At 42.8% G+C, this 27,072-nt stretch overlaps 1 protein-coding gene across 1 annotated transcript in view; it reads right to left on the bottom strand.

Annotated features, from left to right (window-relative positions):
* The window catches only part of Rap1b (RAP1B, member of RAS oncogene family), a 34,498-nt gene extending 7,797 nt beyond the window's left edge, over positions 1-26,701 (bottom strand). The window contains exons 1-3 of the mRNA XM_038314426.1: positions 26,540-26,701; positions 2,513-2,594; positions 885-953 (exon numbers count right to left, since the gene is read on the bottom strand). Coding sequence (XP_038170354.1) covers positions 885-953; positions 2,513-2,569 — 126 coding nt within the window. The 5' untranslated portion in view covers positions 2,570-2,594; positions 26,540-26,701. The remainder of the gene's footprint in view (positions 1-884; positions 954-2,512; positions 2,595-26,539) is intronic.
* Between the last annotated feature and the right edge of the window lie 371 nt (positions 26,702-27,072).

Here is a 27,072-nt window from a genome sequence, read left to right as displayed (position 1 = left end):
CTTTCCTATAATGCTTTGGGTGGCCTTTACTTCCCTAGACACCTTTTTTCCCTTTGAGACAGGGTTTCTCTGTGTAACAGTCCTGGCTGTCCTGGAACTCGCTCTGCAGACCAGGCTGGCTTCAAACTCACTAAGATCTGCCGGCCTCTGCTTCCTGAGTGCTGGGATTAAAGGTGTGCGCCACCACCGCCTGGTCTCCCTAGACACCTTTTGTCATCAACAGATAAAATTTCTGGTGACAAGGAAGCAGTGTCTTAATCATAAAATAAAGCATATATCCCCGTTATTCTTTCCAATATATCCTAGGAATGAAATTTATTTAGAATTATATCAGAAGGAAAAAGACCACTTCTGCCTCACAGCTGCAGTGCAGGAAGCTTTTCCAGTTTTGTGGTGGGCAAATGGAAAGAGGGAAACAGTAACTTCACAATCAGAGGGCCAGATGCTACAGAAAAGCAGACACAACTCTCACACTATTACATTAAAAATGTTTGTACACTGTTTTATCAACATGTGTTTTGCTCACCAACACTGTGATTCACCTCTGCTGTGGCTGTAGGTGGCAAGGGCAGGACACCCACTGCAGGCTATCTCTAGAGAGGAAAACTGGAGGCCATTCTTGCCAGTGAGTGAGGCCCGGGAAAATGGGGCTGCCACTTGAAATGACAGTCCAATTACAATTCTGGGGTCAGAAAAACCTGAAAGTTCTACAAACGTGTGTGTAAATGCTCACAAGTCTCTGGGCGGCAGACAAGGAATGCCAAGAATGGGCATTTCTAACTAACAAGCACCTCGTCATTAGTGTATCTAAAACATTTGATAGTTCCAAACTAAAAGTATTTACTATTGCATTAAAATCAAAAGGCTTTTAGAAAGTAACATACCTTTCTATAAGAATCTTCTATCGTAGGATCATATTTTTCAACAAAAATTCCTTGAACAAACTGTACAGTCTGGAAAAAAAATAACATAATATTACATTTCTAAAAAAAAACTTAAATCTGTAAATTTCATTCATTCATTCATTTTAGACAGGCTATGTATCTCTGGCTAGCTTGGAACTCAGTCTGCAGACCAAACTGGCCTTGCACTTGTAGTGACCCCCTGGCTTCACCCAAGTACTAGATTATAGGCCTGAACTACGAAGCTCAGCTTAAATCTGCAGTTTTAAACTATTAACTATTTGGATCTGTGGGTTCCATAACCTCAGATTTAAAAAACTATGGATCAAAAATATTTGGGGAAAAGGACAAATCAGACTGTGTGTATACTGAGCAGAAACCACATTTTGTCATTGTTAACTATACAATGGAACTATCCACGGTAGTAAATGGCCCAACAGCTATTCAAATAGCACGTATGTTCTGTTGGCATCGCAATTTTTTGTTTGTTTGTTTGTTTTGGGGACCGGTTTCTCTGTGTAGCCTTGGCTATTCTGGTACTTGCTCTACAGACCAGGCTGGCCTCACATAGATTTGTCTGCCTCTGCCATCCCGAGTGCTGCTCCACCACCGCAAGGCTCTTGCACTGTAACTTTAACCCATAAACAAAATAAACGTCTCCCCATCACTACAGATACAAATGCCACATTACACTTCTCAGTTTGATCTCAGTGTGGTCAAGTTCTGCATTAGGAGGCTATTTTAATGAGTAAGAAAGACAGTTTCTTTCTCTAGGGGTAAAGAGAAAGTCATTCTATGCTTGTCTGGATCTCGCTGCAGCCCCGAGCGGGAGTGCAGGCACACACCGCCACTCTGTACTACTCAAGACGATTCTGTCTCTCTCCTTCCCCAGTCCTCACATCAATCTGTTCTTCTTTCTTGCTAGTGAAAATATGCCTATTAAAATCACAAAAAACTAGATAGTCAAAGATTTGGAAAAGGATTAATTGCAAATATATAGTACATGCCTATTTATAAATTTAAAAAAAAGTTGATTTCTGTATGGCACTAAAAATGCATATATACATCTGTATAAATAGGCTGTTAACTCTGGAAAGTCTAAACTACGTTCTCATTAACTTAAACACTATCCACCCAGACACAACTAACAATTGTCTAAAACAAGAAAAACCTTGTATTGCTCATAAATTATGGGCTGATTTAATCAGATAAATACAACTACAGGCATATTTTAAAAGAGCTGTGGTAGCACACACCTATAATCCCAGAACAAGTGAGGACGGTCACATGTTCAGGGCCAGCCTAGTCTACCTGGCAAAAATTGTCTTAGGAAACAGAAAACATTAACAGAAGCTGAGCCATAGCTCAGTTGGTGGAGAGCTTTGCCACCTGCGTGGAGCTCTGAGTTCTAGCCCTATCTTCACAGAAAATGGGATATGGCCTTGGAAAGCTGTAACTTCGGCATTCCTGGAGGTGGAGGCAGGAGAATTAAAAATTCAAAGTCAAGATTTCTACTGGCTATACACTAATATGAGAACAAAACAAAAAATACCTCAGTAGAAATGAACATCTTAGGATAAAAAAACTCCCATTGAGAAAGAATGACTCACCAGAGCTGACTTTCCAACACCTCCTGAGCCAAGAACGACGAGCTTATATTCACGCATGATGCAGACGTGTTACACTTAGTACCTTGGTAAAGAAGAAAAAAAACTGGTATTTACATGCTTTTCATAAGACAGCCAGAACAGCAGATTTATATAAAATTATTACTAGACTAGGTTACCATGGTATGAATTTCCTACAGAATTAGAGTAAGCGTGCTAGATCAGTGTGGCACTTGCTGTGCATGCCTGGCAACCTGAGTTACACTGAGCCTCCAAATCCATGTGAAGGCGGAAGGTAACAGCCGCCACAAAGTTGCCCTCTGACATTCATGTGTCACGTATGGTACATGTGCCCACACATGCATGTCACACACACAATAGTAACGAAGTAAAATATAAAGATTTCAGACAGTGCTTTTAGCTCTGTCTTAGCAAACAGGTTATCAATTTGTGATATCACGTGTCTGGGAAATAAACATGCCCTTCTTGATCCTCACCAGCAGGTACTAGGCATGCAGCCCATCCACTAATAAGCCCCAGCATCCTAGGACCCTGCTTGCATATAGCTACATGCACACAAAACAATGGAGTAAGTTTCTAAATCTCCCCTAGCAACTATCAAGTCTTGTTTGCTGGATAGTTTCTATTCCAATATATTCCTGTACATGTCCAGGAATGGGAACGAGGGCAGATCTGGCCTGAACTAGTTTTGGCACATTGTGCAGGAAGGCAAACTGTGCTCAGTGAACTTTTAGAGAATTCCTAGAATACTATCTTATGCTTACCCGTAACTGGACATTGCATATTAAAATTGGGTGCATTATGGGAATGGACGTGGGCTGTGAGCAAAGACTTGCATTACTCACATGATCTAAGCCTGTCAAGCAAAACAGAGAAACCACCCATGGTATTCCCTTTGCAATCCAGTTCTTTCTCTTCCTCCCAGCCCCCATGAAGCATGGCTGCAGACAACTGCCTGGAGCCTCTTAACCCAGAGTCTACTCATCTTTGGTAGCGCATCTGACCGGTGTTGCTGCTTTGCTTCTGAAGCAACCCTTGCTACTTTGCCATGTGTGCACTTCTTCAATTCATTGATTAAGACCCAAGAATCTGGACACACCCACCAACAGTAAGTAATTTTTATTAGAATATCCAAAGAAAAAGGAAGAAAAAAAGGAGAGCTGAGAAACATCACCAAGGGCTTTCACATTCATTCACAAAAAACCACGACATATCTTTTCTCAAGCCACCTTAAGACAAGAAGAGGAAGCAAACATCCCAAGCCCACCTAGAAGTAGCTGAGTGTAGGAATATAGTCAATGAACAAAACAGAGAAAATCCCTGTTCTCATTTGAGAAAATGTTCTAGAAGAATGACTGGAGACTGGAAACACATTAGCCATGTATGACAGTGCACCCCTGCAAGCTCAGGACTCAGAACAATTTCATTTGTGTACTGTCCTGGTCATCCCATGCCCCAGCAGCACAGTCAATCATGAAGACAGGTGACCGGCAACTGTAAATAAGCCTGCCCAGGAGTGGGGGTGTCACACGGTGCACATCACAACAAACATCTGAACGCCAACTGATCAACAACAGTTCCACCCGGGGCACAGGGCTTCTTCAGCCCACTCTAGCTTACTCCTTCCTCTGGAAGGTTGTCAACCTTTAAGTTTCATAATTCCCCTCAAATCATAAAATCAGCAGTCAGCTCTGCCCAGGGAAGGCAGTTTCTGTGCTTAAGTAACCAGTAATTGCATGTCTATGCTTCCTGTTTCAGATATTTCCTGCCTTCTCGTGCTGAAGACTCTTGTGGCATCATTTCAAAAAAAAAAAAGTTCCTTAGGTCCATGACACCTTGAGCTCATCTAGCCGGATCGCTACCTTAGGATATGTAACCAAGCAGGCCTTTGCAGATAGCAACTGGTTTTTTTGCACTTTGAATTGTGCCATTTGGTTAGTATTTTTGTCATTAGCTTGATTTTTTAGCTACTTAAACTTCTGTGAAAAGTTTTGTCTCCCATGTTTTGATTTGGCCTGGACTGTCTGGCTTTCATCCACTACTCTATAAGAATGGATGGAGACAGAGGCCCAGGCTATAACCTTCAGTGTTGCAATAACCAGTCCAGGCAGAAGGGGGGTATGCTCGAACTCCACTGGCTCACCTACAAGACTCTGATGATGACAACTGTGTTATCAGTTTGCAATTATTTTGTCTTCTAACATCTGCTTGTCAAGGAGCCTCACAATCGGTTAGCAAACACGTTTTCCCTTTTGGTTATTAGCAGTAAGGTTTCATTCTAGCCCAGGATGACCCTGAACTCAAGGGTGATTCTCTGCTTCCTCAATGCTGGGTGGATTAGGGGTGTGAGCCACCATGCCTAACTCAAGGAAAACATCTGTTCATTTTTTAAAACATTCAAGACATTTTAATTTATGGGACTATATTATATCCAGCTAAACATGTAGATCTTAAGTATTACATGAATTTTGCTATATGCCAACATCCATGTAATCCATACCCCCATTAAGACTTAAAGCATTTAATTATTACAAGGCACTTTTTCTTGATTGTAGTAATATTTTCATGTCATGAAAACACTGCCAAAGCTACATTTCCTTCTGCCTCAGAAATGGGCTGCAGACTTTAGGAATCTGTTGGGTTGAGACATGTTCTAGAACACCATATTTCTACCAACCTAGCTAGCCCTTTATATAACAAAGCTGTTAAAAGCACCAAGATAGGTGATCGATATTCCCCAAACTAAAACCTATTAATCTCCCTTAGGGATATACCAATCACAATTTAAAATGGCAACTAACTAACTAACTAACTAACTAACTAACTAAAACTAACGCCCTTGCTATATAGGCCAGGTTAGCTCTGAACTCATAATCCTATTTAGTATGCTTGTTGGTATAATAAGGCAGATTTATCCAATTCGTGTGTCTATCAATAATTTGTTCTTTCTCTTTTTATTTAAAAAGTCTACGAGCTGGGTGTAATGGTGCATACCTTTTATTCAAACACTCAGAAGACAGGCAGGACAATTTGGTCCACACAGAGAGTTCCAAGACAGCACAACTGGCACAAGCACAATTAAAATAAAATGCCTTTTAAAATAGAGGCTGGAAAATGGCTCAGTAGTTGAGAACACGTGATGTTCTTAAAAAAGGACCCGAGTACAGTTCCCAGCACCCTTAGCAATTCCAGTTCCAGGGGATCTGACACTCTCTTTCAGCCTTTCAAGCACACACATCCACTCACTTAGGCATAAATACAAGTGGGCTTTGGCTACATAATGAGAGCCTATCTGAAAGCACTTCCCAATATGTTATAGAGATTTTTGGGTACCCAACCAAAGGAAGATATCTCCAGGATGCTTCAAACAGAGAAAGCCCTTCTCATTTCAGATTAGGGCATGGGCATTGAGGTTTTCTCAGGAAATACATTTATCTTCAACTTTCACTCCAAATGAAGACACTGGCTGTGTAAGAGGTTACATATATATAAAATGGAAAGTACAACACCAGAAAAGTGGCTTCTGGTGGTCCAGGCTCATAATCCTGGCACTCTGCCGGTGAAAGAGGAGGACCACAAGTTCAAGCTCACCCTATATAGTTAGTTCAAAGACAGCCTTGGTTACGTGAGACCTCGACCCAAAATAAATAAATAAATAAATAAATAAATAAATAAATAAATGTCCCCCAAACACGAGGGAAAAAGTGAACTAAGAAATTTAAAAGTTATCAGATTATGTTGTTTAAAAAATGTGAAACTATTTTTAAGAACGCTTTCACTAGGGGCTGGAGAGATGTGGTTAAGAGTGTACACTGTTCTTGTAGAGGACCAGTTCCGTTCCTAGCACTCCCACACGGCAGCTCACAACCTCCTACAGCTCCAGTTCCAAAGGACTGGATTCCCCGTGGACTCCATGGGAACCTATACATACACATTCTTTTTTGTAAAAAAATTATTTTTTTTAATGTTCATTGGTGTTTTTCCTGCATTTTCTGTGTGGGTGCTGAGAATTGAAGCCAGATCCTCTGGAAGAACAACCAGTGCTCTTAACCACTTGAGCCATCTCTTCAGCCTGTCCTACATACACACTAAAAAAAAAAAAAAAAAATGCTTTAATTCTGTTCAGGATAGAATGTAGACAAAAGGAATTTAAAAATTATCTTGGAAAGTAAGTAAATAGTTTCATCTTAAAAAAAAAATAAAGGCAGCCAGGCGGTGGTGGCGCAGGCCTTTAATCCCAGCACTAGGGAGGCAGAGGCAGGCGGATCTCTGTGAGTTAGAGACCAGCCTGGTCTACAAGAGCTAGTTCTAGGACAGGCTCCAAAGCCACAGAGAAACCCTGTCTTGAAAAACTACCAAAACAAAACAAAAGAAAAAAATAAAGTGAATTAAAAAAAAATAAAGGCTCATCCATGTTTAACTACCATAAACAACACTGTATTTCAAACAACTCCAGTGATATTTTTTGGTACTTCCTTAACAAAGTGAGGCCACTGAATGAGTCACGTGGCTGCTTTTCTTCATATACATTAGACATTCTAATTTCTAGCTCAGGATGGCAGAAAATGAAATGCAGAAATCTGGGGCGCAGAACTGGCTATCTATGTAATTTACCAGAGGGAAGCCACACATGCCGGTACCTTAAGTTGTGAAATACAGACTATAACCAATTTCACAGGGTTGATGGACAGATTTCAAACAAGAACCTCATTCCTGATAAAAGCCCTGACCAACAGTCATTACCAACACTAACCAGAGGAAACAAAGATCTGGATCATTTTGGTGTTTAGTGTGTGATCAAGTGATTAGCTAAAGGCTGGGGGCATGGTTCAGTAGCACACTGTGCATCCTTCTATTCTACACGCCGAGACAGGAGCACAGTGAGTCTGAAGCTAGTCTGGGTCACACAGCTAGAGCCTGTTTCAAAACGCCAGACTCAGCGGGACAACCTGGCCAGCCACTCAGTGAGCCTGTCTCAAAACAACATAAAACAAAAGAACTAACCAAGAAACCCAACCCAACCTAACCAAAACAATTCCAACAAAGAGACTGTATTGAGGTTTTGAGAAGTTAACCAATTATTTCCCTTTACGGTAAACTCCCATTTTGTTCACATCTAGTATTAAGAGATACCGTGAATCCCAACTGCAGAAGCATCACACAAGTCTTGGTGTTAAAGACAAAGGTTTTCCATTTGACTTCCAGGAATTAGTCTAGTTGGAAAAGAAACACCCTAAAACAGGAACTGTTGAAACCAACAGCTTTCACGTTCTGCAGGCATGTGCAGTACCCCCTTAGATTCAAATTCACTCTTTAAATTTTAATAATAAATACACCAAGTGGATCAGGAAAAAAGTCTGAAAACTGAAAAGCAACCATTTAAAAATATTTACTATTGTTATTTATTCATGTAAACGTGTGTGTCTCTATGAGGCCAAAGGAAGTCAGATGCCCTGGAACTGGAGTTAAAGGCAGTTGTGAGCTTCCTGGTGTGGGTGCTGGGAACTGAAATCAGGTCCTCTGCACGAACAGTATGTGTTCCTAACTACTGAGCCATTTCTCCAGCACTGAAAAGCAACATTTTAAAGGCCCGACATTTTCCCAGTAAAAACACGGTATGTCGAAGAGTCTACAACCAGTTTAGACAAACTTGTCTCCCTGAGAATTCTGGTAACACGCAGTTTTCTCATGTTTTCTCATCCTCAAGCTGTTTAGTTTTAACTCTCCTCCCTCAATTGAAATTCTGCGATCTTAAATTATCAGGGCTATGTAAAACCCTTAACTACTAGTTCCTGAAGTCAAGAGACAGGGCTTCTCCCACTGAACAAGGTCTGCAAGGGAAGAGCCTGACTTCTTTCCGCCTCCAACTCCCAAAGTAGCGTCTCATCAGTTACAGATGATCACCAAGCTCTCTGCTCTCTTCCAAAGACTCTACCTCAACAGTAGAACACAGTCTTATCCTAACCTGCTGAGTACAGTAAAATCTCAGACCTGAGCAGATTCAAAATTATTTTCAAGGAAAAAAAGAGGCCCCCCAAAAGAAAACTTCCAGCCATGAAATCCCAGCCTGGGCGGCTGAGGCAGGGAGGACTGGTGTGAGTTTACGGCTCCCGGGGGCTGCAGAGTGAGGTTGTCTCACAACACAAAAAACACAACAAACACAGCAAAAACCCAGTAGGAGATGCTTATAGCATTCTGTCTATTCTGACCATTTTAATACTTTAAATAGGGGAGAAAGTCTCCCTTGCCATTTTCACGGGTATTAATAGTTCCAGTAAATAAAGCTTATCCCAATCGATCCTGCCAAATCTTCCATTGACATATATTCAGCAACAAAAATCAACACGTTTTCCAGTTTTATTACAGTAGCCATCTTTTAGCTCAGTACGTGATCATAAGGAATACACTAACCAGAGCACAGCAATTATCAGCAACCTGACAAATACAAAAGGCCAATCTCTTACAGGATTTCTCAGGTGAGTGCTAGGTAAGCCAGGCAGTAACTAAAACCAAACCAACCGAACAAAAACAAAAATCTTTTTTTTTTTTTTTTGTTAGACTCAGGTGTAAATCCTACAGGCAAACATATTCACTCAAAACATGCTATCTGCGGAGTATAGTTTTGATTAACTGGAATATACTTAATTGTATGATATACTCGAACAATGCAGCAACAGTTAAGACCCGACGGTCTGGATGGGGCATGACGTTTGCCATGCTACTTGACCTTTCTCTGTGTATCATTTCCTTATCAGAAAATGGGACTAAGAGAATCTCTTCTCTGGAGTTTTAAGATTCAGATGAAATAACTTGCACCACACAAAATGTTAAGCGAGTGAACAAGGCAGTAAGTAAGTAGTTGGTAAATATTAATTTGCCAGTTTTAGAAATCCTATCTATAGCTGGGCAGTGGTGGCACATGCCTTTAATTTAATCGCAGCTCTTGGGAAGCAGAGGGAGGCGGATCTCTTTGAGTTCAAGGCCATCTTAGGCTAGAGAGTGAGTTCCAGTATTGGCTCCAAAACTATTGAGAAACCCTGTCTCGAAAAATGAAAAAGAAAAAAAAAAGTTTATCTATAGATGGCTGTTTATAGTGCAGAGCTGGGGAGAGGGCGTGTGGGTAATCAGGTGTTAATGGCTAATTCCCAGCACCCAAAGCCTGGGAACTGTAGCTGCCACCCTCTGTAACCTCAGTGCTGTAACAACATGGAAGGTGAGGACTGACCTCCGTGTGTTGCAGTGCGCTACACTCACGCCTGAACTCACACACATGAATACCCACAACATACATGGATTTTTAAAATACATTATTTTGGTTACGACTGATGTGGTGGCATGCCAGTAATTTCACTATGCAGGAGGCAGAGACAGGAGGATTTTGGGTTTAAGGCCAGTATGGATTAGATTATATCTCAAGAAACAAAACAAAAAGCATACATTTCTAAAGGAACTAGTCTATAAGGAGGCAATTCTCACTGATTTTTCCCTCTTTTCCCATTACTGAGTCTGATTCATTTTGCCTCAGTGTCTTCTATGTTCTTCACTGCACAATCTTGCAAACACTTCTCATTTTCCACAAAGAATGACAGAGGAAAGATTAAATAAATACACAAGTCTGTTATATGCTTGAATTTCTGTGACCAGAGAAGGACAAAATGTTTTTGTGTGAGACGTTGACTTGAAACACTCTACCCTCCTGCTTTAGCCTCTGGAGCACTAGGATGACAAACATGTACCACTATGCATATTTTTTATTTTTGCCTCTTCCTTCCTTTCTTTTTCTTTCTTTGTTTTGTTTTCGAGACAGGGTTTCTCTGTAGCTTTGGGGCCTATCCTGGAACTAGCTCTATAGACCAGGCTGGCCTAGAACTCAGAGATCCTCCTGCCTCTGCCTCGCGAGTGCTGGGATTAAAGGCGTGTGTCAACACCGCCCGGCTTGTTTTTGTTTTTTGAGTCAGGGTTTTGCTATGTAATCCTGTCTGTCCTGGAACTTGCTCTGTAGACCAGGCTGGCCTCAGAACTCAAGAGACTGTCTCTGCCTTTCCAGTGCCGAGATTAAAGATGTTCAACACTACTGCCCAGACCTTTTCTCCTCCCTTACAGAGCCTCATGCCTTCCTTAGCCTTAAAGTCCTGATCCTCATTATCGCCTTAACCACATCGGTGCTCTGAGACTACAGGTATAAGTCGGGACACTTGGATCAGTATATTTAAGTGCCATTTCTGCTTCTGACAAGGCTACCAGGTGTAAGCACACGTTGAAAAGCAGTTATGTTCTTCTCGGTCCTTTTTTCTTCAGGATTTATTATTTTATGTGTGTGAATGTTTGCTTGCCTGAGTATATGCACATCACATGGGTTCCCGGTGCCCTGAAACAAGAGTTACATACAGACAGTTGTGAGCTTTCATGTGGATGTTAGGAACTAGACCCAAGTCCTCTTCAAGAACCACAAGTACCTTTAACCACTGAGCTCTCTTTAGTCCCAACTTTGTCTTATCTGCTGATATAATTAATCTGCAAAGGTTTTAGCAGCTAGTTTTTTTCTACGTCATATATCTGCTAGTGAGGAGTGAAATTAACTTTGTCATTTTATGATTGATACAACAGAAACACACACAAGGCAATTCAGGCAAAGGAATGAGTAGGTAGAGATTCTCTTATGTACCACTTACAGTCTCTGTATGCCTGTGGCCAATGAGTAAGCCACCATGGAAAGAAAGAAGGGGAACTTTCTGGCTGCTTCATATTGACTGAAGTATCACCCGACAGCTTCCAACTAAGAATTCTGAGGAACAACACTTCTTAGAAAAGCCACCAGAATATACCTAACATGTAAACAGAGCATTAAATGGGAGAGTAAACGGATTAAGTGTACTTTATCTGAACATTCAGGAATCTAAAATATTCCATTAGAAACCTAAAAGCCAGAGTGCCCCAGTGCCCCCTACAATCAACCACTACTTACTGGGTGTTACACTTCCGTGGAAAGTGCACTAACAATGACACATGAAAAAGATGACTACAGCATAAAAGGAAGTCAATCTTGATAGGCATTTGCTTCATCTTATATTTCTTAATTATAAAGGGGAACAACATACTTGTCCCCAAGAAGCCTTGCAGGAAAAGACAAGAAACACAGAAAACAGTGTGGGGATGTGGCTCATTGCTGGATTATAGGCTAGTGTTAGGGCTTTGGGTTCAAGCCATAGCGCCACCAAAGAGCGAGGGGCATATATTATGAGAGACACAAAATCTGATGAGAGTTCAAATGGAAATCAGGAATTGCTTTAAAGAGAAGGTAGCACCAAGAACTATAGTGTTTCAATCAGAAACAAATCTACCAGCGCCTAGAAGAGAACAAAGGTAGCAGAGGAAGTCTGACATGGAATTAGAACTCTTCAGAGTGCACAGGATGCACAGGGAGAGGAAAGAAACAGCAAAGTGCAAAGTATTTACAGGGAGACGGGAAAACTCCCCTGTGAAAAGTGCTCAGGGGCTCTGACTCAGGAGCAACACACTAGACAATCTGAGGGTAGAGGCCATACTGAGAAAACGAAAGACACTTAAAAACCGAGCTGTCAGGAACAGAAGGCCACGGATGCCACACCTAGAGCATTATGTGCTCCTGGTAAGGTTAGTATGTGGGCTGCTTCTAATGTGAGCCTTGGCTGGAAACAACCCATTTTATGATGAAAATCAAAAGTAATGCACCATAAATATACCATATAAAAGGAGCCGTAAGAAACTGATCTAAGGACAGCTAAGAAAACTGGTGTTTCAACTTTATTCAACAATATTATTTGGCTTGAGTGCCTATTGTGTACAAAGAGCATAACACCAGATGCACACATGTAGGCTATTTTCCTGACACACAGAAGCTGACGGCTAAAGCACCCTGAGCTGCGGTGAGTTACACCACCGCAGACCACAGCACCTACTGTACTCGCCCAAGGTCTCACATGCAGTGGCAGGCTTCCCCACCTCATCTGAAAAACTACCTTAGAGGCTAGCCATGGTGGTGCATGATTTTTAATCTAAGCATTCAGAAAGCAGAGGCAGGAGGATCTTTCAGGCAGTTAGGACTACATAGTAAGACCCTGTCGCTCAAATGAAACAAACAAACAAAGGAATGAATTGAATATTGGATAAAATTTCCTTCAGGCTGTGTGTGAGGTGCATAAACTGTTTTGAATCTGTCCAAATGCACTCAAACAAAGTTAAGACTTAAGTAAATATCCTGTGGCCTAGGATCATGTGTCACGTTAATTACTATATAACTAAAACTTAAAGCATAGCCTGGAACAGAAAAGACACTTAGGGATGGGTCCTAGGACTTGGTGTATCCTAGGTAAGCACTCTGCCACTGAACTGCATCTCCAGCAGCTGCTGGCTGTGTTTAAAAACAACTTAACTGGAACAAAGTCAAGCTCATGCGGTGTCTCATCTATGGTTACCACCAGGAAAAATGGCAGAAATGAATGGCCCTGATGAGGACAGTATGTCAACAAAGCCTACATTATTATCCTGCCCATTACTGAGGCTCACCAGACTTAGGCCCTACAGCAGTGGCTCTCAAGCTTCCTAATGCTGAGACTCTTTGATATAGTTCCTCCTGCCTCATGTTGAGTGACCCCAACTCTAAAGTTATTTTTGTTGCTACTTCGTAAATCTAATTTTGCTACTGCTATGAACTGTAAATATCTGAAATATGTGACCCCCCAAAGGGCTTGTGACCACAGGTTGAAAACCACTGCCTTACAGGCTGTGAGATCCTGAAAGAGATGAGGGGAAATTCTGCATATTACTGTAGTGGTGGCAAACTGGTGTTAAGCTCAAAGTCTATGTACTGAGTGTAGTAACGAGAACAAGTGTGAGAGCAATTTGCACTCAAAGGAACAACGGGAAGAGCATGTTCTTACTTGGCGGTTTAGGCAAAAGGAACAACAAGAAGGAAACTTCTGCAAATCAAGATGGAAACTTGTCTAACAGCCAGCATGAACTGTCGTTTTTTGCTTTGCAAAGAGATGGTCCCACTTCTCAGATCTCCACTCAGTTCTTCCATAGCTTAAATAACCACTCATATTTAAGCTTACATTAAGTCTTGCGCGGGGGGGGAGGGGAGAAAGCCCATTATAGTCCTTGAGGTACCTAATTTAATGCTACTGTCAAAGGTGCAGAATTTTGAGTAACTACTCATCCAACATAAAGACATCCTTGGGACACTGGCGAACAGATGTGCACTCACATATTCGAAGCAACTACTAAATCCAGTATGGAGACCCTGGGGGACATCAGGCTATCAGTACTAATATATTTATGAGTTAAGAGTAGGGATATTTGAACAAATCACTCCTAATTTTTGCGAATACAAAACACCACACGAAATTTGATAATATAAATACCTAGAAGGATAGATAAACTTTTAAGAACACCATTTACAATCTGTTTCAGCATAAGGCTGAATTGAGAACTACAACCAGCATCTTCCACGAGACTACAATTATTCCATTTCCCATGACCACCTAACTAGGAGCAAATGGCATGCTTCGTACGATGACTGCCCCCAAAGCACCAAGAAGCCAAGAGAATGCCTCGATTTTAGGTTGTGGAGTCATGTCTGCACAATTATATACCACACAGGAAACTTTAAGACCAAGATACTCCTAATGGAAATTCCCTGGTTAATCTGCCAAAAGTGCAGAAGAGAAAACTAAGAAACAAAAAGCAGAGGAATCAAAAGTACGCACCACTATTTTCTGCTAGTGTCACTGTGTCAGCTAAGCGGCAGCTTATGCTATCCATTTCCTGTCACACTGGCTTGATAAATGTAACGCTTCTGTATTTCTCAGTTTATTCAAGACGCCTTTTATATTCAGTGAAGGCCACTTAGAGAAACAAGGGGGCATCATATATAAAGAATGTTTTTCTTCCACTGTCACACAATACCCGCTTGCTTACTCATAATTACTAGGTTAACAATGCAGCTTGGGGGCTGGAGAGCCAGCTCCGTGCAGAAGACCAGGTTCGGCTCCCAGTACCCACATGGTGGCTCCCAACCATCTGTAACTCCCTTTCTAGAGGATCTGCTTCCCTCTTCTGGTTTCTGAGGGCACCAGACACATTACACTATGCACATACATACAGGCCAGCAAACATTCAGACATAGGTATCTTTATCTTTAAAGTGTCCATTTCCTGCTCAATTTGAGACAAAATTACTCTTCTCCCCAACTACATGCATACGTGTCAGCATATTTTTCATATTAGCGTATTTACCAAGTAAAAAGTCTAGATGTTAATTAGTCTATTACAGCCAGCAGAACACACTGAGAAGACAGGAAAAGTGGGCAGACACAGACACTTCCTGTTAGCAATGCTGAATTTCAGAGTATCCATTTCAGCTATTTACTTCTTCCTGTCACTATACCAGGTGGTACCATCAGGGATTTAAAAAAATAAAATCTTTTTTAGATTTGATTATTTATGGTCCCAAGTATTTGCCTTCATAATGCCTTTACCATCTGCATGTCTGGTGCCCAAAGGGGACAGAAAAGGGTATCAGATGCCCTGGAATTAGTTATCAGTGGTTGCAAACTACTATGTGGGTACTGGGAATTGAATATGGGTCCTCTAACAAGAGCAACAAGCACTCTTAACTGTCAAGCCATTTCTCCAGCCCCACATCGGGGATCTAAGAAAAATTCTACTACTACTACTACTACTACTACTACTACTACTACTACTACTACTACACACACACACACACACACACACACACACACACACACACACACAGGCTGCACCTCAAGAGCACATGCAAGAAGATTTGCATGTGGAGGTCAGAGAGCAACTTTAGGGAGGAGTCGGTTCTCCCCTTCCTCCATATGGGTCCTCCCTGAGGCAGGAGCACCCTGTGGTTTTCTCTCTGGAGAGGGACCGAGGAAGACATCCACCACTGACTTCTAGTCAGCCCGAGTTTCCAGCAGACTGTTTCAGTTGCTTGAAAGTAAGAGTTCCATATTCTAATGTCTTTTTCAGAGAAGACATTACTAACAAAAAGTTTCTAAGCCATCTTAAAAATTTTTGAATCTGTAAATAATCTAATGAATACTGAGTCTTATATCTGATCCAGTGGAAAACCTGGTTTGTCATAAATTCCTTACACTTGCCTGAACGCTGGTGTGAGTCTATTTCTGTGTTTTATTGAACCCGTTAAGTGACTGCTCATGCCTCACATGGACAGTGCTTTATCATCCTCACCCCACTAGAAAAGAAACGTCCACGTCTCAATGTGAAGACACCTACCAACAGGGCTATAACGGAAGGTTAGTATCGTCTTCCAACCCATTTCACAGGGTCTATTAGAGCAGGGCAGCATCTACCCAGTTCATTTGCTTTGGACTACCGTGTCTGTGTATGGAGGTCAGAGGACAACTTTCAGGTTAGGTTGTCTTGTTGGACCCTACTGTCCATTTCACAAACACCCACCAGCATAAAGCCTGTTGGAGAAACTCTATATTGTTGCTCACTACTAATCTAAAACCTACCCACCTTATAATATTGTGCGCAATTCCTCTTCACTTCTACCATTTTCTCTAGCTATAACAGCTAAGACCTGTCAATTCTGGCTCCAAAACACTTGTATTACTAACTGGGTATTTGTTAACATTTTCATGATTCATATTCTACCTTTGCTAAAACCTTCTGTGTAAACACATAAAATTATTTAATTCAACCCTAAATGCAAAAACTGTGAACAATTAGCTCTCAATAACACGTAGCCAGATGTATGGAAATAAGGCATCCAAGTTGGATGTGGCAATATGCACTTTTAATCCCAGAACTGAGGAAGCTAAAGAGGAGCTCTCTGAGTTCAAGGTCAGCCTGGTTCACTAGTGAGGTCCACCCAAGGCTACATAATGAGGACCCAAGTTCCAGCACCTACATTGGGTGGCTCACACTGTAATTCCGCTTGAAGGACTCTGGCCCCCCTCCCGTCTTCTGACATCTCCGGCACCTGCACACACATGGTTCACACATATACACACAGGCACATACATATAAATATTAAAACACAAAGATTAGATCTGGTTGACATTAAAACCCTTTGAGAGCCCAGAAAAGGCCTCAGTGGAAAATAAGCTCCCAGAGAAGGGTCAACAACAGTCATAGTTCCAAGAGAACTGAAACCTCAGACAGATCAACATCAACACCACTAAAAAACAGCAGCCAAGTCCATAGGAATGCGCATGGCAGGAAAACTGTCAAGTTGAAGGGCAGCCTGGCCTATAGAATAAGGCCCTCCCTATACTGGGGACTAGAGAGATGGCTCAGTGGTTTAGAACATTGCCTGCCCTTCCAAAGGTCCTGAGTTCAATTCCCGGCAACCACATGGTGGCTCACAACCATCTGTAATGAGGTCTGGTGCCCTCTTCTGGCCTGCAGACATATACACAGAATATTGTAAAACAAACAAACAAACAAACAAACAAACAAACAAACAAACAGGCCCTATGTCAAACCAAACATAAAATCGACCACAACCCAAAACTCTAACAATAAAAACAAATGACAGAACCAAAGGTTGACAAGTACCTAAGACACACAACACTTTTGTAATGGCAGCACTGGGGGCAATGACGAAGGATGGGCTCAGGCAGGAGGATGACAAGTTGGAGATCAGCCTGGGCTTTGGCCACACAGTGAGACATAGTCTTAATAAACAAGAAAGGAAGTATGTAATTTCTCTGATTTATCCTTATACTCCAAGGAATCAGCTAAAACATAAAGGACAATGTGGACACCTGGGTGTTTAATGTCCAGGAGGTTCTGCTGGGAGTAAAGCACTGTCAACTCTACTGTGCAGTGGTAAACTCAACACCATCTTCTTAGGTGGCAGAGTCACTATCTGCACAGGCCCCTCAGTGGGAAGTCAGGCAGCTGCACATCTTTGTTGAGGCAGAGCAGCCCCGCCCGCTCACACCACAAGCCTTCTGCACCCTGCTCTCCCCCTAGTACTCCACGCACCCACCTCCCACCCTTCAGGGCTAAAATCAACACCATCATTCTCTTCTCAATGACACACATCTGTAACCTGAGCACTCAGGAGGCTGAGGCAGGACAGCCATAAATTCAAGGTCAGTGAAGTCTCTTACTCACCATCTCAAAACAAAACGACCAAAACAGTAACATTTCACACCCCAGAGAGAGAGTATAAATTCATTTTCTGTCATTAAAAGCTGGCAAAAGGCCTTCCGTGGTGGTACACAGCTGTAATTCCATCAGGAAGCCGAGGCAGGGGATTTTCAGTTTAAGGCTAGTCTCTGCCTCAAACCTCAAAAGCCCCAAAACCTTAAAAACAAAGTAAACAACACACACACACACACACACACACACACACACACACACACACCCTAACAAAAAAGCCACTAAAGCCTATGATTCAAGTGAGGGAGCTCATGGGCAGAAGAAAACCAAAAATACATAAAAGCTAACTAAAACGGAAGAAATTTTACTCAAGTTTTTAGTTAATAACTATAAGTGCATAATAGTATTTAGTAGCAACCTGTGATGAATTTGGATGTCCTGGCTATAAGATATGATCTCAGTATGTTCCCTAGTTCAGAACCGTTAGAACAGCTGAGCAGTTAATTACTTAATTCGAGAAGCACCAAAGCTCCTGGAACTTTCCTCCCCCGCTGGGATTAGGTATGGTAGGCAGAAGTCCTTTAGCACTTAACCCCTGAAGTGGGCACCGCACCCCCTCTCCTTCTCTAAGCCAACCCCGTCCTTTTAAAGAGTGCTGTTCAATAGCTTGGTTTCTCTTGATAATGTAAACCTGCCTTCTACTAAAGGTTCTGGGGAAAGGAACAAGGCAGGATTTTTAACCAATTTATTTTTTAGTTATGTGTCTGTGGCGAGAAGTATTGTGCATGAGTGCTTGTGCCTGAGGACCAGGCCAAATCATCAGGCCTCTGAAGCTGGAGTCGCAGACAGCTGCTAGGAGCTGAACCCACCCGGGTCCCTCTACAAGAACAATATCCGGACATAGCAGCCGAGTACCTTTTACTAAATTCTAGTTTGTGTGTATTGATGTGCACGCACACACGTGTGCACATGTGAAGGTCTAAGGACAACCTATAGGAGTCAGTTCTCTCCTCCCACCACACGGGCTCTCAGTCTCTTAGTCATCAGGCTTGGTAGACAGTGCTTTAACCATCTTGCTGCCTCTATTAATCAGCTTTTTTGAGGCCTTGCACTGGCAAGATTATTCATGTGGAAAAAACAAGATACCACTTTCTGTGAAAGCATTGTAGAATAGCCCAGTCTGTTCCTTTGTAGTTTAAATAGATTGCAAGAGGTCAGGATCTTCTATCTGTAACTTTCCCAGGCTAGCCCACCTTGCTAGTCAGTAGTGAGCTGGCTACAAATCAAGGACATCCTCTGTTAAGATGAGAGTTGAAGATCCTGGACATCTTGGGATCCTCCTACCTTAGACCTCTGGCTAAGAAGACTGGCTCACGGAGCACCCACCACCTACCCATCCACCTTTCTATCTACTTTCATGGTCTGAAACTAGCTAATAGAGCTAGATCTAGGCTACTATAAAAACCTAAAATTTTCACTGTTCAACAAGATCGTTACAATTGTTCTAAGTAAACAGGAAAAAGAAACAGCATTTTTCCAAAAGGTAATTTGGACATACCAAATAATTATCTCAATTTATGTGATCAAAAATAATGGACTGCCTAGATAAGCCTGCAAAGAAACTACATCTAACCCAATTCTGCATTAGCAAGGATTCAGAAACAAGGCCACAGCACTCAAGACTTCTTACAGTATCTAGTGCTGGTCACTTGGAAAACACTGGCTAGATAGTTAAACAAATCTTCAAGTAATGGCTCATTCCATTGTGTACTCTTTCAAATGTTCCTTAGGTTCAAAGAAAGATGTTCCCCACAGTACTAAGAGGCTGCTGTCAAGTCTGAAGGGCCCAGTACCCAGAAAAGCTTTTCAAAATCTCAATTTTTAATAGCTATTTACAACCATCCAGAGATACTGCTACAATTTTCCTTAGGACAAGCTCGCTTGCTATTTTCAACACTATGTGAGAGGGCTGGAGTAATGGCTCAACAGTTACGAGCACTGCTGTCCTTCCAGACGACTGGGCCTCAATTCCCAGCACCCAGACTGGTTTGTGACTTCAGTCTCAGGTGCCCTCTTCTGGCCACCATGGGTACTGAACACATGTGGTACACAGACATCAGACACACAAAACATTAAAATCTTTAAAAAAAGCTTAATACTAACTCTGAATTTGAATATTTATCAAGCATTCCTTTTTTGTTCTTTTCTTCCTTTTTCTTTTCTTTTTTGGAGATAGGGTTTTTTTTTCCTCTGCTTAACAGCCCTAGCTATATTGAAGCTTTTATATATATATATATATATATATATATATATATATATATATATATATATATATATATATCTCAGGCTGGCCTGGAACTCAAGAGCCTGCTGGTATTAAAGGCACATGCCATCAATGCCCAGATTACAGGCATTCTTTTTTTTTAATTCAAAGTTTCATATTTAAATTTCCATAATATAAGATGTAGGTCAAGACTTTGGGCTTTAAGATAAGTTGTACCTAACTCTCAGCTGGACTGTCTCCCATGATCAGGAATTTTTTTTAAGCCAAACTTTTTCCTTTAAAAAGTGAGTGGTACATGCCTTTAATCCCAGCACTCAGGAGGCAGAGGCAGGAAGATCTCTGTGAGTTCCAGGCCAACCTGGTCTACAAGAGCTAGTTCCAGGACAGGCTTCAAAGCTACAGAGAAACCCTGTCTCAGAAAAGAAAAAGTGAGTGGTTCTGGGAACGGCAGAGATGGCTCAGCAGTAGAAGCAATTATTGCTCTTGCAGAGGACCCAGGTTCAATTCCCAACACCCAGGTGGAGGCTCACAACCGACCTGCTACAGCTGCAGTTACAGAAGACCCTCCCACTTCTGACCTCTGAGAGAAGCCTGCATACAAACATGCAGGTAAAACATAATAAAAGTAAATCTAAAAGCAAGTAACTGGTTTGGCTCATGAGAGTCACTTTTCTTGGGGACAGTCACCAGCTTCAGTGGGAAACCGTCATGTTTTGAACATCCTATTTGTCATATTAAAAAGACCTGTACACAGGGAAGACCTAATTTATCTTTACAATATTTAGGTGGAACTTTTGTCTTCCTTTTAAACAGTCAGGGCAGTGAAGGATATGCCAGAGCTCTAATCCGCTTCCCTCCAGCCACGCTTGCCACTGGTCTTGCATCATAGAAACAAATGTCAATACAGTAAAAAGGGCAAAGGATGTCTTTGCATTATTGATAGAACTAACAGCTTTGTTCCTGCTGACTCCCCAAGCACATCTACAGATCTGCAGAGTCCCTTGGATAACACTCTGAGAACCACTGAGCAAAAAGATTCCTACTGAAAGCTCCTCAAGTCTGGGATGTACATGTCATCTCGGCCACCTCAAAGCTGAAGCAGGAGGACAGCAAGTTTGAGGACAGAGCAGGCAACACAGTAAGACCTTTTCTCAAAAGCAGAACATTGGCTCCACAACCCTTCACTCAGCTCTCTTGGAGAGTGTTAACTAATGCTAGAGAACAGAGGCCCTGAAGAATTTGTATGACACGAGTGTGTCCTACAATTCGTAAAACATTTACAAATGAGACTTTACTTAACCCTCAAGTCCGACATCTACATGTCATCTTGCCAAGGAAAAACAAGGGAGAAGAGAGCATTGGAGAAGGCGAGTTTCCCAGAGCACCGGAGCAGTGTAGAGATTGTACACCATACCGTGTTGTTCTTCTTATCCTCTGTATTGCAAATATTGTAACCAAACCTGTAAAGCCGAACACTTGAAAACTCAGCCAATCTTAGCAATACAAATGTGCAGCATCTCCAAATTAGAGAAAATAGTGGAGGTCCACATACACCTTGTCCTGACCTCTTCCTACCTGTATAGGAGCGATGCCAGAGTTGTATCACTGAGAAGTTAGTTCATTACCTAAAAATCATAGACGTTGTATCTGTAACACAGTAGTAGTTTGTGTCTATATTGTTCCTTTTTTACTGAGACCTCTAATTTTATTAGCTTAGAGAATCCTTGAATTTACTACAAAGTGATTCAAAAGGGCTGGGGATATAGCTCTGTAGTACTTTGTCCAGCGTGCAAAGCCCTAGGTTTGAGTCCTCCAAATAGTGATGATGATGACTATGAAAAATATATTCTAATGTGTGAGGATAAACTTCAGAAGACAGGCAATTAGAACCCAACTGTAGCTACTACTTCCTATGTCCTCCCCAAGGCCACTTGAAACTGTAAGTGGGCAGAACATGGCTTTCCTATTTTTCCTATCGCACAAGACAACAAGGAAAACCACAGGTGGGAGAGATAGCCCACCAGTGAGGTGATCAACTCCCTTTTTACTTTCAAAATAGCTATGGCTGAAGTAAAGGAAAACATGCACAGAGACAGTCTCACGTAGCCCAGGTTAGCCTGGAACTTTCTGTGCAGCAAAGGCTGACAGAAGGATTGCCCTTCCTGTGGCCCCTCAAATGCTGGGGTTACAGGTGCAGACCACCACACACAGCTGGAAAAAAACAAATTTTATAAATATATAGTTGCTGAGATAAATTTTAGATCACTCTGCGATGCTTGTAACAGGTGCTCTCTCCCTCTAACATCCTCAGGAGGCTATCTATCTGTAACCCCTATCCTTCAAACAGTTCACCCAGAAGTTACCTCCCGAGTCCCGACCTAGCTTAGACGGAAGAGTCTCATTGCTGTAAAGTAACACAGCTATAAAGATATGAAACACTAGTTAACACCCAGAAGCCTTAGGAATCAGTAAAAAGTCAAACTCAGGCTGTAGTTAGAGAATGATACCCGTCACCTAGAAATGAGTGTGTGTCCACTATTCAAGCACCTTGAATGGAACCAATTTTAAGTACAACAAATAATATTCCAGAATATTATTATCCTTTTGTATAATAAAAACAAGAATGAAATTTTGCAATTCCTGTTGCAAATATTCTTAGAGAATTTAAATGCAATTTTAAAACCATATACTCCTAAATTTTCATTTTTTTCTTTGTAAGTTTTAGGACTCTCTGGAAACTTAATAAGCTGCTGTGTACCCTCAATCTGAACATCAGGAGTAAGCACAGCAGTGCTCATGAAGTGTGGGAAATAAGTAACATCCTTTATCTTCATGAATTCTAAAATTCTGTTATTTTAAGGAGGCAAAAAAAAAATCCTGATTAACTTTACAAACTAGAAACTCTACTGCTGAAGGATTAATTTTAGAATCCAGTCAAGTGGGTTCACACAAAGGACAACAGATTATAAAGCAAGCCACACTTTTACTATAAATGAGTAAGTTCCTCCTAGCTTCTCTTTTTCGTCTGTGTGTGCCTGAGCACAGGTGTATGAGAAGTACACCGGTAGGTGGGCATCTGTGAGTCCAGAAGGAGGCGTTGGAGCCCCAGCAGCTAGAGGTAGAGAGGTGGTCGGGAGGCAGCAGGAATCCAATTCAGGTCAAAAGCAGCGAGCACTCTTGACCAGGGCTACCTCCAGCCCTTCATTCTACTCTTTGCAGTCAGGGCTTCCACTGTATCCTTGAGATTTCTAAAGAACTAATCTCAAGACTTTAGCCCTCAACCGCTTATTAGACCCTTTCAACACTAGTGCAAAACATCTACAATTACTGAAAAGATTAACTTTCAGTACGAGACAGCACAACGCTAGATAAAAAGTTTGTCTAGTATTACAATGCATCCAGCCTCCGTTTAAGACATTGTTCTTATTTAAAAAAAAGTTCAGTTTGAAAAAAAAAAAAACAGTACATACGTCAGCCTAATCTATGCCCACAAAAATGAGAAAGAAAACAAATACAGAAACAAAACAACACACACATCCTTCATAGATAAACCAAATCAAAAACCATAAAGTATATTTAGCTATGACTTTATAACAAGCCTTGGACAAATGAAGAGTAACTGCTATTTTCAGTGAGAGACTGGACCTAGCAACTTGGACAGTCTCATCACCGAGCTGCATCCCCAGCAGAAAGATGGATTTGTACAAACTCTACAGTGATGACATGACATCACTGCTGTGGAGAAATAGCCGTTGACTATTTAGAGCAGAAACACTAAACTAACCTTGTAGCAGTTCAAATCTAAACATTATATATTAACATCTACCCCTGAAAATGTATTTACAGCACGACACGTGAAGTCAATAACATCTCCTCGACAGTCAACAATAAAACGCCAAACGCAAACCACACTTTGGGGGAGGAGAGAGGTAAACTCTGCTAAGTTTTCTCAGATCTAATTTCACAGGTTAATTTCATTCAATAAATATTTATCAAAGTGCCTAAACAAAAAGCAAAGAAAGCTAAACATGAGATTTCCATCCCAATTTTAGACTGTACACTTAAAACAGCATGTACATGTCATCAACCTCTGCATAGACAAAGTCTTTCAAAGATCTCTATAAACGTAGATTAAGTTATTTATGTATTTACTTATAGAGGTTTCATTAGTCCAGGCTAGCCTTTAATGTATGGCAATCATCCTGAATGGCTGGGATTACAGTTGCAAAGGGCTCACGAGGGAGGGCTCACTTTCTCTGTAGGTCAAAAGGAAATACTGGAATCATTATAAATGACCAATGATAAAATGATAATCAATTTGTAAAGTGAGTGAGCCCAAACAAAATGTACAAGTAATTCTTTTTCAAAGTTACACTGTGCTCTTCAGTCTCTTTGAATTTTCCATTAACCTCTAAACTTAAGTCCCGAACATCACTAGTGCTCAGGTAAAATCCGAGGAATTAAGAATACATACGACAGAATTAATTCCTATTTTTGTGGTGTTTTCATTTAACTCCACTTAACTTCCATTGAGAGAATCTATGTAACAGCAACACACTAGTCACTTGAGGTACACAAAAGAACAGATCCTGTCCTTGGACTTTACGGTTTAGTAGAACAGATAAAAATACACAGCAGTAACAGAAGTTAGGAAGTGACAACCACCGAGAGGAAGAGTGTTAAGTTAGAGAAAGGGGAAAGAAGTGGCCGTCATCTCTGTGCTCCGAACCGCAGCTCAGCACCGGTCCTTCAGCAGTCTTCTGATACCAGGCACATCAAACCCAAATAGCTTTATGTCCTTCAGCAATTTACTTTGTGGCTTCCACAGATAAGGTCATTAAACTACTGAGAATGTCAACATGAGAGTACAAGGGAACATAATGCACTACAGAGATTAAAAGTGTGGATAAGCTCAAACAAGAAAGTCATTAGGGAGTCCGTGTCTTTAAGTAAAAATTATTTCCTCCCCAGAGTATTAACTTCCTCTAACCCAAACCTGGGGATGACACCATCCGCGCCATTATCCGCACTTAGCTAACCAAGGCGCTCTATCTTGGAGAGGAGCGGATAATAGGACTAAAAAGATTTGCAAGATGTCACTCACCATTGAATGCCACATTTTGTCCTGTGGGTTCTTTTATGGATAGACCACTGCCTTACAGATCAGCAGACTCAGGTTATCTTACCTGTTTCCTCAGTTTCCTCCTCCACAAAATGACAGGGTGGGACCAGATTTAAATAGTCCCCTTTCAGCCCTTAAAAAGTCCCATGACTCTATAAGGACTTAATACATAGATTCCAAGTTAGCTCTTAGAATGATAAGAGCTTTAAACGAGAAGAATTTCTCTATTCAATTAAGTTACTTCTTGCTAAGATAAATTCCTTTTAGGCAAGTCTCAACAACGTTCTAATTATACAAAAGAAAACTGAAAAAAATGAATTTACAAGTTAGAAGCACTCGGTCTATATCAATACACACTGTCATCAAAGCAAACATTCAATAATTTAAATATTAATTTAAAATATTAAAAGTCCAGCTTTCACCATAATGTCAATTTTTAACTCAGTAAAAATGCGATTTCCTACTTCTGTAATAAAGAAGTGCTTGTATTGACACCAGTCAGGAGTCGCGGGACCAAAATGTCTTTCTAAAGTATGGGAGGGTGGGAGGGGGCAAGCGAAAGGAAAGCAAGCCCATCCGCTCAAACTCTGAAGGGAAGATCTTTCTCCCTCCACCCCATGGAAAATCCGGAGGGCCCAGTTCCCTGGGAGTAGTTTCAAAGAAAATTCAGGGCGCTGATAAGTCAGTTTCAGAATCAGACATATCGAGATGGCGAAAAAAGGAGAAGAGGACAGACTTCCTGGATTTTCTCTCTGCAAGAGAGAAAAGAGATTTCCTCTTGCTGACGAAGGGAAAGGCCCCTTTAACATTTTTTTTCTCTGTCTCTGCACGGTGGCGGCTGCCAGACTAGGTGGGGCTCGCTCCCTTGCTTTCCTTCTGCCACTTCCCGCAACAAATGAAGCAAGCCAGCCCCGATCCGGGCAAACTTTTTCCCTGTCAGGCTCGAGCCCGCGGGGCGCCGGGGAGTGGTTCCCCCCCACCCCCATCGACGCTACTCCGTCCGGGCCGGAGCTGGGAGAAACCCCGGGTGTCCGCAAAGGACAACTTTCTGGTTTCCGCTCTAACTTCCACCCACCCCGCGGCGGGGATCGGGGATCGGGGATCGGGGCGCGGCGGGGAAGGCTGCGGTGCCGCGGGCGGCGGCTGGGGGTTCCTCGGGCGCTCACTTCCTCCGCCATATTTCAGACATTTGACCCCTTCCGCAAAGCGCGCTGCTCCCCGCCGCGGCTGAGGTTCCTCCCCGGCCGCTCCGAGGCGGCTCGCCCGCTGAAGCGAGGGGTTCGCGGGGGGAACCCCGCAGCCACCTGCCGCGCGCCCGGGCCTCCGTCGCCGCCGTGCGAGCTCCCCCCCACCCCGGCCGCCCCGCCCGGCCCGGCCCGGCCCGCGCCGCCCCCCACCGGCCCCCTCCAGCCGGCCCGCGCCAGCCCCGCCGCCGCGCCCGCGCTCCCTCCGCTAACCTCTCGCGCTGTCACCGGGTCCCCGCCGTCGCTGTCGCTCCGCGTTCCCTTCGGCTCGCTGCTCCCGGCGCCGCGGCGGTCTCTGCCGCCGCCGCCCGCCGCCGCCGCCGCCGCCTCCGCCGCTCAGGCTGCTTTCCACGCCTGACTCTGGGCGAGGTTTGGCGGTGTCGCCTTGACGTCAGCCGTTCAGCCTCGCTCTCGCTTCCGCCCGCGGGCGGGGCGCGCAGGAGCGCAGCCCGGGAAGGGGCGGGGCCGGGGGCGGGGCTCCGGGCCTCGGAGGCGGGGCCTCGGCGGGCCGGTCCTCGTCTTGGGCCTCGCCTGGTCTCTGGCCGGCCGGCTCCAGCCGTGGTCCCCTTCCCTGCCCGCGCCCCCGCGGTGCTCCGATCAGCCTCGCCTCCGCCTGCTGGCCGTCGGACGCAGTCGGGAGTCAGCCTCCACGGAGCGCATCCTCTCGACCCCAGCGGATAACGGGGAGCTCAGGGCTTAGAAACCCTCTGAAGCGGTCGCGGGGCCTCCGAGTGCACACTGGAATT

This window comes from Arvicola amphibius, chromosome 17, assembly GCF_903992535.2.
Source record: "Arvicola amphibius chromosome 17, mArvAmp1.2, whole genome shotgun sequence".
Lineage (NCBI taxonomy): Eukaryota > Metazoa > Chordata > Mammalia > Rodentia > Cricetidae > Arvicola > Arvicola amphibius.
The sequence above is the reverse complement of the archived record's forward strand: the minus strand, read 5'-3'. Positions and strand labels throughout refer to the sequence as shown.